Consider the following 15,971-nt stretch of genomic DNA (forward strand, 5'->3'; position numbering starts at 1 on the left):
TGCAAAGCTGTCAGGGCAGAGAAACATATTTTTAAAAGCGTTAGTAAATGCGTAGAACATAAAACGCTTGTGAACATACCTCTATCAGCCATGGGTAAGAGAAGGGGAAGGACGGAAAAATAATTGAGTTGCATTTCAAATGGATGGACTTGATGATCTTAAAGGTCTTTTCCAACACAAACGACTCTGTGATTCTATGAAGCGGTTTCAGTCGGGCCCTTTTCAAAGCCGCCAGGAGCTGCCAGTGAAGTGCAGTAACCAGGAAGGGAAAACTATTTCAATTCAGCTCTTTTTGGAAAGCGGGACCCTGTAAGGGGCAGCTCCTGGTGCCTTTCCCAAGCAGAACAGGGTTCCACCTCTGAGCGCAGGGACTGGCAGGGATCCCCTTCCCTTCGCCCCCCCATCACTGTCTCTGCTCTTCCTCACAGCGGGTCCCTGCGCCGGGGCAGCTGCCATGGCTGCCGACGGGTGAGCTGGGGAAGAAAGGAATATTGTTTTGTCCAATTTGCCAAACCAACAGTAGGCTTTTAAAAATGATGGTGTAAGAAATAGCAGCAACTGCCTCTCTCTCTATTTTCCCATCAAGAGGTAGGCAGTAGCATCCTTCCCACCTTGCTTGTCCCCCTGACTCCCTGGCCAATGCCACCTTCGTTGTGTGGCAGACTGGAGCTGGGGAATGAAGCTGCTGTTGCCTGTTGAAGCGCAGAATCGAGCTGGTTTGTCATTGCAGGGCTTCGCCTCCCTCCCTGCCCTGGGACATGGCTGGGATGGACAGAGGGAGCCCGGCAGCGCTGCCGACCCCACGTGCACCCTGTGTGCGTCCCACATGAGCACCCCACGTGCACTTCATGTGCATCCCACATATGCACCCCATGAAGGTGGGGAGGCAGCGAGACCCTGGCCGTGCACCCCTCCCCGGGTTTGATTAAACTCCATTCGATTGCGTGTGAGAGCTCTTTAGGGTCCCAGCCACCGCTGGGAATAACACCGCTTTAATGCGGCTCACTGTGCCCTTGCTGCCCAGTGAGCACCAAGGTGCAGCATTAAGGGCAGGGGTCGCAGCAGATGGGCTCCCCCTGGCTCCGGCCACGCTGCCCCGGCACGGCTGGTGGGAGAGCCGCGACATGGCCCAGCCTCCCGGCATCACCATCAATCCTGGGGAAATTCAGCTGCTGTCAGTGTTTGGAGACGCTGCAAGTGACAATTTTGTAATTGCTCCCCTCTCTCCACAGCTGGCGCAAGACAGGGGTCATTCGGCTAATGCACATTTCAGTCTTCATTGCCTTTTAAACTAGTTTTTAATCAGTAATTATTAGCAGGTGGAAACAGTGCATAGGCTCCTCTCACTCACTCCCCGGGTGAGTGCCGCTTGGTATGTCACGGCAATTAGCACCCAGTGTGGGCTGGCCACTGTCACCATCACCGGCCCCATACTGGGACCTCGGCTGGTCCCCGAGCCCTGCGGCCGTGCTGGCAGAGCGGGCCGCTTCGGATGGGAGCGCAGCCTGGCATCGGCTGCAGCAGCAGCAGCCCTGGCACGGTCGGTTGTGTTGGGAAGGTCAGGCTGGGGGAGCAGGGTCCGGGGACCTGCCAGCCTGGGGCAGAGCGGCTTCGAGGACTGGGCTCTTCCGCTCACACCAAAAACTTTTTAATTTTCTTTGTTCGCCCTGCAGATGAGAAATCATGGAGCAGTGGATGCAAGCGGCAGACGCCAGCCCGGCCCGTGGGAGCCCGTGCCGCTGCTAATTACAGCCGCTGCCATGGAGGTAAATAGCAGGGAAATGAGCCCGCCACGGATTCGGGAACGAAGTCAAGTACTGGTGCCCTTTGCAAACAGCTAGTGAATTACAAGTATCTCTCGCTACACAGGACCTGCCACCACCTTATGACCAACTGAAAACCGCAGCCAGGCACCATCAAAAAGCAGAGCCTGCTGTAATTGTTCGTGTCTTACGCTATTTAAAATAATTGAATGCAGAATGGTTATAAAGGTTTGGGTTTGCTTTTCCATGGGGTGGGGTGTCATTATAAGCAGGTCCCAGTGCTCCGTGCGCTGGGTGGCATCCAGGCTCGCGCCCGCCAGAGATCAGTACCCTGCGGAACAAATGGGCTTTAAAAACCCATTTTATTATTCTTTATTAATAATGAGGAGGCCCTTGTAAATAGCCATGAAAGGAAGCGCTTAAGCTCATAATTAATAAATGCTGGCTTGGTTTCTGCTGCCGCATGGCAGCCTCGAGATGCCCGATGGGAGGATACACAGCTCTGCTCGATATATCTGTCTGCGCTGCAGGTAAGAAACCCGGGCAATAGGGCCAGGACCGCCTCCTCGGCAGAGAGGGGGGCACAGGGCTGAGGGGCCCTGGGGTGCGGTGCAGGATGGGGATGGGTGCAGGGATGCGGGGATACCCGCTCCCCCCTACCACGGGTACCCTGGGCAGGGCTCCCCGGCACCCACCACGTGGGTAATGCTGCAAAACTCCAAAGAGCCCCGGCTGCCTCCTGAAACCCATCGTTACAGCTCGGTCATAAATGTTTATGACAGGAGGGAAGGGAAGTAAATCACATTTATATCCCTTGTTTTCTTTAGTGGGGCACTAATTTGACAGGGAAGGGAAATTTTTGCTTATTTTACAACTTTGATTTGGGCTGCAATTTGATTTCAGTAGCTGGGAGGCGAACACAAAATCTTATTTTTATTCCGCAGTCGGTATAAAAATTTACATTTTGACACAGACCCCCGCTAACATTTTAGTGCAGATATAGCGGGCCTCCGGGCTTTTCACAAAACACATAACCCCACATATAATACACTCATAATTCACTAATGTTTGCTGAATGACAGGGTTAAGTGGCTGCTATTCCCGGCCTCCCACCACACTAATGTACTCCAGACCTGCGCTCCTTTTCTTCTGGATTGCAGTCAAATCGTTTCCTGCAGCCCTCGCAGTGGAAGCTCCTTCCACCCCGAATAAACACTACTTCCGAAATTATTTTCATTTGTTTTTCTAATCTAATTTTCCCCTTGGTGCTCCACTAATCATCAGTCCCATTAAGGGCTTGATGTGTTGCCTGCTTTTCAGCGAGGAGCCCATCCTGCATCCTGCTGCGCGCTGACCTTCACCAGCCCCATCCCTGCGGAGCCCCCCTGGAGCGATGCCCCTGGGTCTGGAAAGCTTGGTGGGGGCTGGACCAGTCTCTCCATCCCAGCCCCAACCTGCATCCCAGCCATGCCCCCGCTTGCGGGAACTGGTCTCATCCCAAGTGGAATAAGGTGAGTATTTAAGATGTTAAGGTGGGGCGGGGGGACATTGGCTCCACTCCATCCCCAGTGCCAAAACCAGCCGTGGGAGGATAGCTGGGGTGCAAAGAGGGTGCGGAGCCAGACGAGGCATCCAGCCTCCCCAGGGAGTAGGCGTGAGAAACCTTAAATGCGGGGAGGGACGAGGCTGACCCAGCCTCCTGCTCTTCATCACAGCCCCTGCCACCGGGCACAGCCTGCCGCCAGTTCTGCCCAGCAAAACAAGTCAAACCGGACCCATCCTCCTCCTCCCCTGCAGCCGCACCCCCCCCCCCCCCCAAGGCCTCTCTGGAAGGCACGTGGGGGGGGGGCTCGCTGCTGTTTGTGGGAGATTCAATGGGGTTTTCCCCTCCAAAGAGGTGCTGCTCCCCCAGGCAGCCGCCCCCTCCCCTTCCAGCCAGGTAAGCCAGTGCCCCAAAGGCAAGGACAAGGCAGGTATGATCCCCTCCCCCAGCCCCGTATCTCTCTAAGACACAGTGAGATGGATAAATAGATATGCTGACAGCTGCCTAGATGACAGAAATTATTTCTAAGCCACAAAGTGCTTCCCCTCTGTCAGGGCTTGTAGGGCACCTCTCGGACATGCGTTAGGAAAGGGGGGGTGACGGAAAGCCGTTATAGATGGCGACACGTGTCACCGATGTCCCTTACCCGGTACTTCCTGGGCCGGGTCATTTTTTACAACAATTTGATGCATCCGCAGCAGGGTGCTGCCATAGCCCCCTGAGTTCGGGCTCTCGCCAGGGAAGGCCACGGTCCCGGGGCAGGGATGCCCAAGGGGCTGGACTGGGCGCACTGCGCAGGGGATGTGCTGGTCCAGCCCCGCCGCACGGGGGTGATGGGGCTGCGCGCTATTCCGCCGGTTAGAAACATTTCACCCCCGGCCCCCCAATGAAAGGGACTCCACAGATCTGTTCAAAACAGTTTATTGTATTTTTTCGTCAGACAAACACATTGATTTCTGGACCACAGTAGAGGATGGAAACCTTTCACAAACTTATTTATTTGAAAATACAAATATAAAATTATACTTTCCACATCTGTGATGTGAGAGACCCCCATCCACATAGTATTTTACAACAGGGCTTTAGAAAGCCATACACAGAGACCTGAAAGATGCTTGATATATATAGATACATATATATATGTATATATATAAAAAAAAAGTCACTACCAAAGTTCTCATCAGTTCATACTAAAGTATAAAAGGAAGGGCTAGGCCTGCCACTGTGCCATAGTTTATTTAGGTACATTTATGACCACCTGAAATGCTTAGACTTGCATCCTAGTACTGATGGAGTTCAGACCTCGTACAACAGAGAATGACGGGGATGTGCTACCTACAACGGTCGACGCGACACACGAGCCCACGCGTGGTGTTACGAGTATGTACAGAACAGAGAGCCGGGCGCACGGGCCAGCCCCGCTCCCCCCGGGGCTCCCCCCGCTCGGGCACGGAGCTCTCTCGAGACAACACAGTCAGACTGTTTGGGAACTGAGAACCGATCACGAGGATTTACTTTCTCAAACTACTACTTTTTTTTTTTTTTTTTTTTTTTTGGTAATTTTTGTTACAGTATTAAAGTATTGCTTAGCTTACAGAATCTCCTCACGTAGTGTTCGCACGCGGCAATGGGTTTGACTTGGATTCTGTACGTATGAAACTCTACAGTGTCTGTGCGCAGACCGGGATCTGCCGGTGTGTCTTCGATGCATCCTGTCTCTTCACCTTACACTAACTTCAGTTTTCTGTTTGAACTATTTCGCTTAAAAAAACAAACCAAACCGCTAAAAAAAATAATTCGGAAAATTCCACCCAAGAGACATTTCCATAGCATAAAAGACAGCTATGAGTTAGTGTTGGTTTTTTTTTTGTTTGTTTTTTTTTTTTTTTTTTTTTTGTAAACAGTTTCATATGCAATATCATACATAACCATGGCTGGCCTTCAGTAAAAATGTAGTAAACTATATTGCTTTATTATTGATTATGTTGCATTGAGTGAATGGCAGAAACAAAACAGGAAGGTAACTGTGGCTGGAGTCGCTAGCCCTCATTCACACTACAGATGAAAACAGCATCCTAGGCTTCAGAGCAGGGAAGAAAAGAAATCCGAACACCTTTCAGGTCGTTATTACCAACAATTACCCAATGGTTTAACTAGCCTAGCAAGATGTGTAACATTCACCAGTGGTACGCTGCTGTACAATGGAGAAAAAAAATAAACTTACAGCAAAGAGAGCCATGCTACCTTAAAGTCCAAGCTACAAATTCAACTTAAAATGAACATTTATGAAGTGTAAGAAAAAAGGGACAAAAATAATAATAAAAAAGGACAGATCAGGCTTCATTTTAATCAAGCCAATCCAATCACAAAGGACTTTTTTTATTTCGAAGGGGGGAGGGTAGCCGAGCTCCTGTGGCTTGCTACAGCTCCTCTGAACAGGTCCCCCGTGCCGGGGGTCCAGCTGGGAGAGGCTGTGGGTGCCCCCTGCCCACCCGATGGCCATCGCCCTCGGTGGGACACTGCGGGGGCAGCGCGGCCGTACCAGACCCTGGGAAAGGAAAGGGGCAATGGCCCTCGGCAGGGTCCTTCACCTGCTGGGCTTGACTGAAACAAAGAAGGTGGAGCTGAACCTTTGTGTTGAAAAATTTACAACCCCCCCCCCCAAAACGAACAAACGAAGGAAAAAAAAAACCAACCAAACCCCCTTCGAAATGGACTTCTAGATGAGTGGGGGACTAACGTGAACCTTAGTCTAGGTAGCCACATCAAAACATATCGGATTCCACGACATTTGTGCTATGGGCCACTGGGACTTCTCAAAAGGTATATAAACATCTAAAACATATTCACACAGATTAGCAATTTCTTCTGAGCATTCTTAAAAAAATATTTTTTTTTCTCTTAGTAAAATCGTTTTAATATACCGTGCCTCCCTCTTTTAAAAAATAAATTAAAAAAATCCAGTTTTGCATATCTAGCATTAGCATTTAAGGTAGTATGGCACATCCCCCTTTTCAAAGTCAAGGGTGGGGATCTACAAATGCCTTAGAAGTTTGCCAGCATTTTTAACATTGTGAGACCTTTGGTTAGTTGAAACCGCATCAGATCAGCAAAAGAAAAAAAAACAAAAACACAACAGAAAAAAAAAAAGAGGAAAGAAAAAAAAAAAAAGAAAAGGAAAACCTTCCCAAAATTATTAGCATTTTTTTCTTAAATAAGAGAAAGTTCTATCCTTACTGGTCCTAAATCTGAATAACTACATCTAAATTTTTAACCTTAATTACGATACACCTACCAATATGTACTAGAAGAGGAAGAGAGAAAGAGGGGGGGGAAAAATTCACTACACTAGCATCAGGACAGCACTCTTACAAGATAGCCATTTTATACACTATTAACATACAACAATGATCAACAAAGAATATTCTATGAGGTGACAGGGAATGGAGAGGAAAACCAACTGGTAGTACAGTACATCATCAACATTGACAAAATATCAATAAAAAATTCCCTGACGGTACATTGAATTACAGGGAATTTGTTTTGTTGTTTTTTTTCATTTTTATTTTTTAAAGAATTGTTTTATTTAATTACTTGATCAAGTCTCAATATTTAAAAAGCGTCCAGCATTTTGCTTAAACCTGGTTGTTCTGAAATAAGAAAAAAACCTAAAATATTACATAAAAAGCATGATTCTTTTTTAAAAACAAGAAAAACAAGGTTTTCTCCTTTCAGTTAGCAGTATGGTGCCTTGTTTTTGTTAAAGATGCCTTGCTCTACCTTGTCTATTGAATGTCTACATTAGTCTACCTGTTAGTAAAATTTACAAAAATAGGAGTGCAGCAGCTTTTTTTAACAAATGTCGCATTCAGTGTCTTATACTGGCTGTACCTAAAGTACCAAATTTATAAACGTAACAATTTAAAAAAATATTAATAAAACTTGTCAATATTACGTTAAAAAAAGAAGAAATATATCCACACTACAGTATGTTCTTAATGCCACCTACCATGTTGTACTTCTAGTTTGCTGTTGCAGGCCTATTTACCAATATTAAAAAAATTAAATTAAAAAATATCCTTCATAAGTCTCCTCCCCCAACAGAGGACCATATATATAACAGCCAAATATTAAACATGTGCAAATAGGAAACTGTCAGTTTTTCCCCTACCAGTCACAGTGCAATGATGTTTTATACTTTATTTTTTTTTTTAATTCTGTTTACAACTACAATAAATTAAAATCTTCCGTTGCTTCTAGGGTGAAACTTGTAGCACTGAGGTATTCCCAAAAAAAAAAAAAAAAAAAAAAAAAAGAAACAACCAAAAAACCAAAACCACAACCAAAAGTTGCTTTCCTAATTTGTTAATACAGAAGGTAATGGATAAAAAAGGTAACGATGCAAGCTGTAAAGCGGCTCTGCCTGCGGCAGGCGAGCGCGGAGGAGGGACCTCGCCTCCGCCCGGGCTGCACAGGGTGCCCAGGGCAGCTGAAATGACTGGACAGCGAGTTGATCTAGTTTAAAACAACTAAAAAAGGAAAAAAAAAAAAAAAAAAAAAAAAGGTGTGCTTTGAACCGTAAATGCAATAAATAGGAAAATCGTAGCTTCTTTTTCAGTCTTGGGAAAAGCAGGTTTTAAATTAAAAAAATACCACTAGACTGTTCCTTTGTAAGCTGTGCACGTCTGATAGCGAAGATGCTGGTATGACGCTAGGAGAGCTGGAAGGTCTACCACGCCTACGGAGCAAGCTGAACAGTGTGTGCATCACCTAACTCCCGCGGGCCAGCTCCGGCAGTTGGTCACAAAGTCTAAAACTTTCTTTTTTTTTTTTTTTCTTCTTCTTCCATTTTCATAGAGAAACTGCCTTAGGCTGACTCCACCACAAAAATAGGTTTGTATTTCTCTTTCTTAATAGTTTATATGTAGTTAATGGAATTGTATATACAGTATTTTTTTTTTTCAGAATTCACAATTTCAAAAAACCTTATATCACCTCTTTCAACAAAAAAAAGCACTTATAGAAAAAGGACGCACAAAAAGTTTGTAGTCCTTGCCTTATTGCCGAAAATAGATAGAATTAGGTTAACGAAGATGCCACAAATGAAAAGAAGGGCTAGAGAACCTGCTGCTCACCTGTGCCCCCCGCGCTCTGCAAGGCCACCCTGAAGCCCTGCCCGCTGCCGGCTCTGCTCCCCCCGCCACCCTCGGCAGCCGCAGAGCCGGGACCAGCGGCTGCGGCTCCTGTCACCATCTCAGCATCCTTTAAGCAACAACAACTACGTAAAACAGAAGGGAGAAGGAGGGGAGGTGGGAAAGATAACTGAAAGAAACCCCTTAATATAAACAGTTACACTATGGTTAGGCTCTCGCTAGATACACAAAGAATTAGAACTACGTGGCTACGAGACTATGTCAAAACGCTACGAAAAAATGTGGTTTGGAGAGGTTTAAAAAGGGGGAGGGGGGGGAACCCATCCAGAAAATAAAACGAACAAGAAATGGGTTTTATATACATACTTTTAAAAGCTGTTGTTTTTATAGTACAGCAGATTCATGAGATGATGAGAGAGATTTTTAAACAACCTAAGTCCGTCGAGTGCCACCTCCAGTTTGTTTGCGTTGCCGGTGATGATGTAGTGCTCAAAGTCTGATGAGATCATCCAACCGTGGGCCCGCTCAGAAACTTCGCCCCGTCTTGCCCGGACATCCAGAGAGACTCTGTGGGGGGAACGGCAGACATGGGACACAGGAGAGCGAGAGTTAGCTCGGGTCCATTGGGGGTTTTAACACCCCCCACCACAGCCCCCCCAAAGCGTCTGTGAGCGCTGTGCGGCCGCAGCGTGCCCCGATCCGTACCGAGGGCGAAGCCGGGCACACACCACCCTGGCTGCCCAGCGACAGCAAAACGCTGATGGATCAATCCGAAGGACCAAACCTGTTCCTCGGGCACCTGTTATGCCAGGAGTTTACATGGTTTTGGTAAAAACCATTTTTTTCTAAAGGCACCGCTGAACTACTTGAAAGGCAACAATTTCTCAATTTCTGCAGGGGTAGGCTGCAGCAGGCATGATTTATTTTATAATGGAGGATTTGCCTTCTAATGTTCCCTCCCTGCCGGTGCTTAATGTTGAGATGGAAATAAATATTGGGGGCTGGCGGCGAGGAACGCACACCCTGTGCTCTCACGTTTTCGGGGTGACATCCAGCACCCACCCCCAGAGGGCTGCGCCCGGGGCCAGGACCTGCCGGCAGCCCACAGCCCGCAGGAAGGGCTGGTCCCTGCCCTGGGGACCCGCAGCTCCCCCAGCATCATCCTCCCTGGCTGCATCCTGCCCCGGGCAGCCGGTGCGGGACCAGATGCCTCGGGATGTGCTGCCGCGATAGAAATCTCAGACTTGGTGGTCCTTGAGGAATTAATAATAAGGCTCATTTCCTCCTCTCAAAAATCTATTTCAATTAGTAATGAGCAACATTAAAGGCACTTTCTGTTTGTAAGTCATTAATGGTTTGAGTCTTGGTCCTGGACAGTAAATGATGGTTACAGTGTGATGTGTTGTGGTAAGTGCAGAATGATTACGATACGTTAATCTGATGAATGCCACCTTCATCGCAGCGTTATTAGTGTGAATTATGATGCTCTGCTTAGGTCTCCAGCCAGCCTCATGTCCCACCTCGTTATTACAAAGGGTGGTGGCCCAGAAAACACGAAGGATTCTGACAAATTGATCTGTGAACAGCCACCGATACGTGCAAATAATAAGTGGGATTAAAGCAAGAGTGCCTATGCTGCTTTTTTCTCTCCCATAAAAAATACTGCTCGGTGGAGCAGATCAATTGATGAAGCAGTTTCAGGTAAGCCTGGGTGTATGTGGGTACATGAAGAGTAAACAGAAAGCCCCTTGACCCACTAGTATTTAGGTCTAAATCTATTTTTATGTAATTTAAAGCCTCCAAATGCTTCTCATAGCTCCCAGTCCCTGGACTAACTGCAAGGCTAAGCTCATGTGTGGGTTCTGGAGGCGGAGCAGGTGACACCCATCAGCAGCACTGGGCTGAAGGCAGAGGAGGGGACGTCACACTGGTACGGCCGGGGCAGGGACCGACAGCTCTGCACTGCACCGGCGGGGGGGAAACGCCACTTTTCACTAACTTGACTTTTCTCGTCTACTCTGTTCTCAGTGTCAGAATATTTGTTTGCAAAGATGAATATGCCAAAGGCCAACAACAACAAAAAATAATAAAAAAATATTTAAATATTTAATTAACTTGAGCTTAGTTCAAAGGGTAGGAAACTGGCAGCGATCCAAGGATGCATTACTCAGGTAATGTCTTTAATTTAATTTGCTTAGGTTTAATTTTTTTTTAATCTTGATAATTGCTCTATGGTTACTAGTTACAATGTTATCTTCTAGCTGTAATATTTGGTACAGCACTTAATTAAGAATGATGCTTTCTCTGTAATAAAGCGGTGGGGCTCATCTATTTTTAGATCAGTGCACTGGTAGCAGATCTATAACCCCCACCGGGATGCTGCCAGCTGGCCCTTGGTGGCGTCCCCACCGGTTTCTGGGATCGCTGGTTTTCCCGTGGGGTCGTTGGCTCTCCAAATTACTGCACTAAGTGTCACCAATATGAAAATATGACTTCTGGGGAGTTTAGCTCCTGATCTCTCTTCCAGTTTCCAGCCCCTGAGATTGATTCAAATAACACAAATCACAGAAAGGAATGATTAAAGGCCAAGGAAAGACGAAATGAAGATAAAAAATCGTTCACTTAAAGTAAATATAGGGGAGATGGTAGTTTAGCACAAAGTACAAATGGTATATACTGTAATACCTCCAAGTGAGATGGCAACCAACCATGTGTAACGTTTCAATGGTATCCATTTGTAAAAGCCGTTGCAATCAAAGGTCCCTAAAATTGTACAATTGTTAAGTTCATCAGTGCTCTATACATGGGAACAGCTGATTATTAATTTTGGCAAGAAATTATCAAAGGACTTGAGAGACTGTGTTGCCAGCATGAATAGGTATTTCCGAGAGCTGTTCTTGGTCACTGGTGACTCGGTGTGCTGAACCCTGCGGGTACCTTTCCGAGACCATCATCTTTTCATTCCCCCAGTTGCAAAAATAAGCTCTGGGTTGTCCCTTCCTTACTTTTAAACCAGGGTTAGTAAATGGAGAGTGTTAAATAAATATATATGTAAAAAAAAAGAAAAAAAGAAAAAAGCTACGGGATTTTTGCAGTTATTGGGGAAATTAAGAGGCTGCCAATCTGCAAGTCAAATACATAATTGTCCTTTGGAGAAGTGTTAGTGCAGACAAATCTGGGTGGGCAGGCTTGTACCCTGTCACTTGAAAAATCGGGGTGCTGCCAGGGCCAGAGCGCCCAAGTTTTCAAGAACAAACAGGCCTTTTTCTTTAGGTGAAAAATGGAAACGAGGTGCTGTAAGTGGTGAGAGACGGCAGTTTAAATGGATGCAGCTCTTAGCAGAGCAAGGACATTCCATGGTCGATACCAGGACTGATGCAAAGGGATCGTCCGTGGGCAGGACCCAGGGGGAACTGGGCACAAGGGCACAAATGGAGGCAGCAGTGTTTTTATTGTTGGTCTTTTTGGGTACCGGTTGCTTATGTGATAAACCCAAGACAATTTCAGGAACTTTGTCTGCACTACGCTCCTGCTCCCCCCACTCATCCCATTCGGTCCAGGAGCTCAGCTCTCTGCCCGGTCTGAGGGAACTCAGGGGAGCCCTCTGTACTGTGCCACGTTTGTGGTACAGGAGGGCAAAAAATACAAAAACCTCATCATTTTACAACAAAAAGGGGAACAGTCACAGTTTTTCTGTCTGGGAGACTGACAGCCACCAAAGAGGTGCAACCACATTCATGCTAACACACACAGGTCAGATGGTGTGCTCTGAACACCAGCATGCAGCCTTGTTAAGCAAATCTCCATCGCCCGTCATTAGTGAGCTGGCAGACCCACGGCGTTAAGAGCGGCTGTCCCAACGACCTGATGGCGCAACAGCAGCGCTTCACTTGCCACCTGCAGGTTTTATGGGCTGTCAGTGGCACCGTAGCCGGCTGGGGGTGACCTGGGAGGTTGGCAAATGCCAGTGGCTGGCACTGGTCCGTGGGGATGCTGCCGCTGCAGGGGTGGGCGATGGGGAGTGGGGTGGGGTGGCTGTGCCCTTGTGAGGGTGGCTCTGGGCACCCTGAGGTCCCTCTGGGCACCCTGGGGTCCTGCCAGCCCAATTAATGAGCCACCTTGTGCATGTTTAGGTGGGCACAGGGACTTGTATGTTGTCTGCAAATGGGTGTGTCAGCCGGGATGGGTGGCTGGGCTGATATAAAGCCCATAATAAATAAGCAGGAGCTTTAAAGCCCGTAATTGTTAAATATTTCCTTTGGACAAACGTCAAGCCTGGACTGCAGAAGGCAGCAGACAAGCGTTTCCAGCCGAGCTGGTAACTGCAGCGGCACAGTCAGTTGGCACAGCTCTAGCAGGCTACGGCAGCAAGGTGCTATGCTCGCTGTCAGGTCATTGTTAACCAGAGAAAGCCACAAAACCCCCAACATACCCCCCCTCTGATGTCATCAAACAATGAGACAACCCCCCGCCCCGCCCCGTGACCGAGAAGCGGGGCAGCGGCCGCGGTGCGCACAGTACTTACGGCGATGCCATGGCCGAAGCCGGAGCCCGGCTGCGGGCTGGCGGCGCTTATGTAGTTACCCACGCCGGAGTCCTGGCTGGCCGTGCCGTAGAGGTCCGCGACGGGCCCTGGGCTGTTGGCCCCGGGGAAGCCTCCGGGTCGGGCTGGGTTGGAGCCTGCCGGGGAAGCGGGTGCGCCAAAATTCGGTTGAGCACTGTAGCTATTCAAGACTGGTGTGCAGAGAATAAAGCTGGGTATGAGGCCAGACGCCAGGCATGCACCGTTATTACAAAGCCAAACACCAGAATAAACAGCCTAGGCCCAACTTCTAACACTTAACCAAGGCCATGCGATAGGAGAGCAAGTACTGGATAAGAGTCAGCCCGTACTACTACGAAGCTTAGAGCTCCAAAAATATATATATGGATATATATAAAAAAAAAAGAACAATCATTCAACACACTACTGCAACCAGAGACTGGAGGTGCTCAGTTTCACCAAATTATCACAAAATATAATAGGTATTTTTCAACATCTGACTTGATGCTCATGCAGTAGTAACAAGTTCTCTAGGTCTGGGCACGCCGAGACAGCATTCACATCCCATGCAAACTACAAAGGAACTAGTTTGAGACTACACATTGTGGTAATATTGATATTAAAATGTTGACAGCAAATAACTTCAATCGCATCTAGGAAAATCGTTTTTGGATCCATTCGATACTTTTGGAAAAAACCCGCCCTTTTAAATCAGTAAGCTGTAGAAATAGTTCAATAGTTGATTGTAGTTGTTTTGTTTTTTTCTTTAAATGGTATGGAATGGAACAGTTTGGAATTTTTTTTTTTTTAATATGACCAAGGAGAGTGTTGGTTTATTTAATTTTTTTTTTTTCCTTTTGATTTGGAGAGCGAAGACCTACCTTCGTCTCCAAAACCATGCTTGGGACATCAACCAAAATTAAACAAATAAATAAAGATCAAAAGCAAAAAAAACCAGAATTCCAGAGGGTGTATGACAACTCACCTCCTAATGTGGAAGTAAAAGAAAATTTTTTTTTTTTCCTCCCTTTATTTTTTCTTTTTTTTGAGACAGAAAAACAATGTAAATAAGAATGATACTAAAGAATAAATTTAGATATTAAAGCATGTTAGATGATCAGGCTTCTGGCATCTCTCACAGTTGCTCTTGGATGTAAAATTTATGAGGAAGAAGTTTCAATGCAAAAGAAAAGTTAGCGGACTAGGAGGAGCTGGATGGAAATGGCTTGCGGGAAGCTGGAGCTACACCTGAGTGGTACTTGCAAGGTCCTTCAGGAGCACACGGAGACTCGCCTGCCCGCACCAGCTACCGCCTCACCGCCCCCCCCGGCACACCGCTGCTGGCAGCGCCCAGCACCAGGGCACGGCCCCACAGCGGTGCCCAACACCGCACCCCCTGCCCCGCGGCAGCCACCGGCACCAGTGCGGCCAGCACCTGCCCCGCGGAGCCCAGCACCTCCACGCTCCAGGCTGTGCCAAGAGTTTGTTCTTCAGCCTTTTCCTCTGGATGCAACTTCCCACGTGTCTTCATGAAGCACTACAAAGGGTTCGTAAGGTTTGAGAGCCCACAGTAACCCTCAGCCACTGGCCCACTGGTCAGAGCCGCTAGCCCACCAGTCAGAGCCACTAGCCCACTGGTCAGAGCCACTAGCCCACAAGCAGAGCCACACCAACCAGCTGTGGGTTCTCCTGGGGGTGGGAGCAGCGCAGGGCAGCCCGAGGTGTGGCTCTGGCAGCACCTTACGTGGGCTGCGGTGGGCTCAGCCTGGGTTTTCTGCTGGGCCACCACCTCTCCTGCCCTGGCCCCCTCCCCCTGCACCGCCCCCCCGAGAGGTCCCCATTTTTCAAATGAATGAATAAACCCATCCAAAAAAAGTCAACCCAGCAGCTGTTGGCTCTGCAATGACAGGAGAGTAAATCTTACAAAATAAGTGATTTAATGCAGCTCTGAACTGGTAGCAGGGGAAAGTAAGTAGGACATCTAAGCTAGCAAGTTAAAAGAGATAAGGCACGAGAGAGTAAACAGATTTTGGAATTCACTGGCAAACAAAGCGCCTTTTTTTTATTATTAAAGATTAAATGTCAAGATAACATTTGGCCTTCTCACTCATGAAGAAAAATATCCAGCTGAGATGTTCAAAAGCCCTTTATTACTCTACGCTAGCACTTTTTTTCCCCCTTTTCTTCCTTCTGGTTCAATAAAACGCAGGCAAGTTTTACTGCCAAGTCACAGAAAACCCAGTCGGCCAGTCCGAGCCAAGGCAGGAGCGCGCCAGGGGGATGCGGCAAGGCAAGGGGGGACCCTGTCAGTGAAACACCCCTGCAAAGCCCCGCGGCAGCACCAGGACAGCCCACCGTGCCGCCTCGGGGCCAGAAGTGGGGACCGGCCTCGGCCCCCTGCCTACGCGATGCCCAGAGCCCCCTGCCACCGCGGCCACCACGGAGCGGCACACATGCCCGTGAGCCGTGCCCAACCGGGCAGACGTACACCGTGGCATCCAGAGGGATGTCCTTCTCATTGCGGGGGCGTAACGTAAGAAAAAGGTCATTTTCTATCTACCGAACATCAGGTGAATATCCATGCTGCTTGCAGGAGTGCCTGCGGAAAAACGGGCACAGCAAAATCCCACCTGCCGCCCCAGTGCCCGGGGATGCCCCGGCACGGCTCCGTGCTGCCCGTGCCAAAGCCCGGAGACCTGCAGAGAAAGGGCTGGAAGCTTCTACAGAGCTGGTGCTCTGCTCCAACCCAATAAATGAATTTATTTATTCACGAGGAGGTTGAGCACTCCTCAGAAACTGCACTTTACTGATTCGCTCAGCCCTGGTGAGCTGCTCAATATTTGTCTTCTGACAAAAGCTGCGCGTCAGCTCACCTGGAGCCAGAGGCACTCCCACCACTGCTCTGCAACACCACCATGGGGACCTCCAGCAACAATCCCAACATGCAAAACACGACGCATTTGGGTGAG

At 48.1% G+C, this 15,971-nt stretch overlaps 1 protein-coding gene across 14 annotated transcripts in view; it reads right to left on the minus strand.

Moving 5' to 3' along the window:
* Positions 1–4,211: 4,211 nt before the first annotated feature.
* The window catches only part of MSI2 (musashi RNA binding protein 2), a 255,942-nt gene continuing 244,182 nt past the window's right edge, over positions 4,212–15,971 (minus strand). For 9 of the 14 annotated variants that reach the window (XM_055794702.1, XM_055794705.1, XM_055794711.1 and 6 more), the window contains 3 exons: positions 12,985–13,193; positions 11,145–11,222; positions 4,212–9,026 (listed from right to left, as the gene is read on the minus strand). In XM_055794702.1, the coding sequence (XP_055650677.1) occupies positions 11,181–11,222; positions 12,985–13,193 (251 nt within the window). In that variant the 3' untranslated portion in view covers positions 4,212–9,026; positions 11,145–11,180. The remainder of the gene's footprint in view (positions 9,027–11,144; positions 11,223–12,984; positions 13,194–15,971) is intronic. The other 5 variants (XM_055794706.1, XM_055794709.1, XM_055794708.1 and 2 more) reach the window with 2 other exon arrangements.

The sequence above is a fragment of the Falco peregrinus genome, chromosome 2, assembly GCF_023634155.1.
Source record: "Falco peregrinus isolate bFalPer1 chromosome 2, bFalPer1.pri, whole genome shotgun sequence".
Taxonomy (NCBI): Eukaryota; Metazoa; Chordata; class Aves; order Falconiformes; family Falconidae; genus Falco; species Falco peregrinus.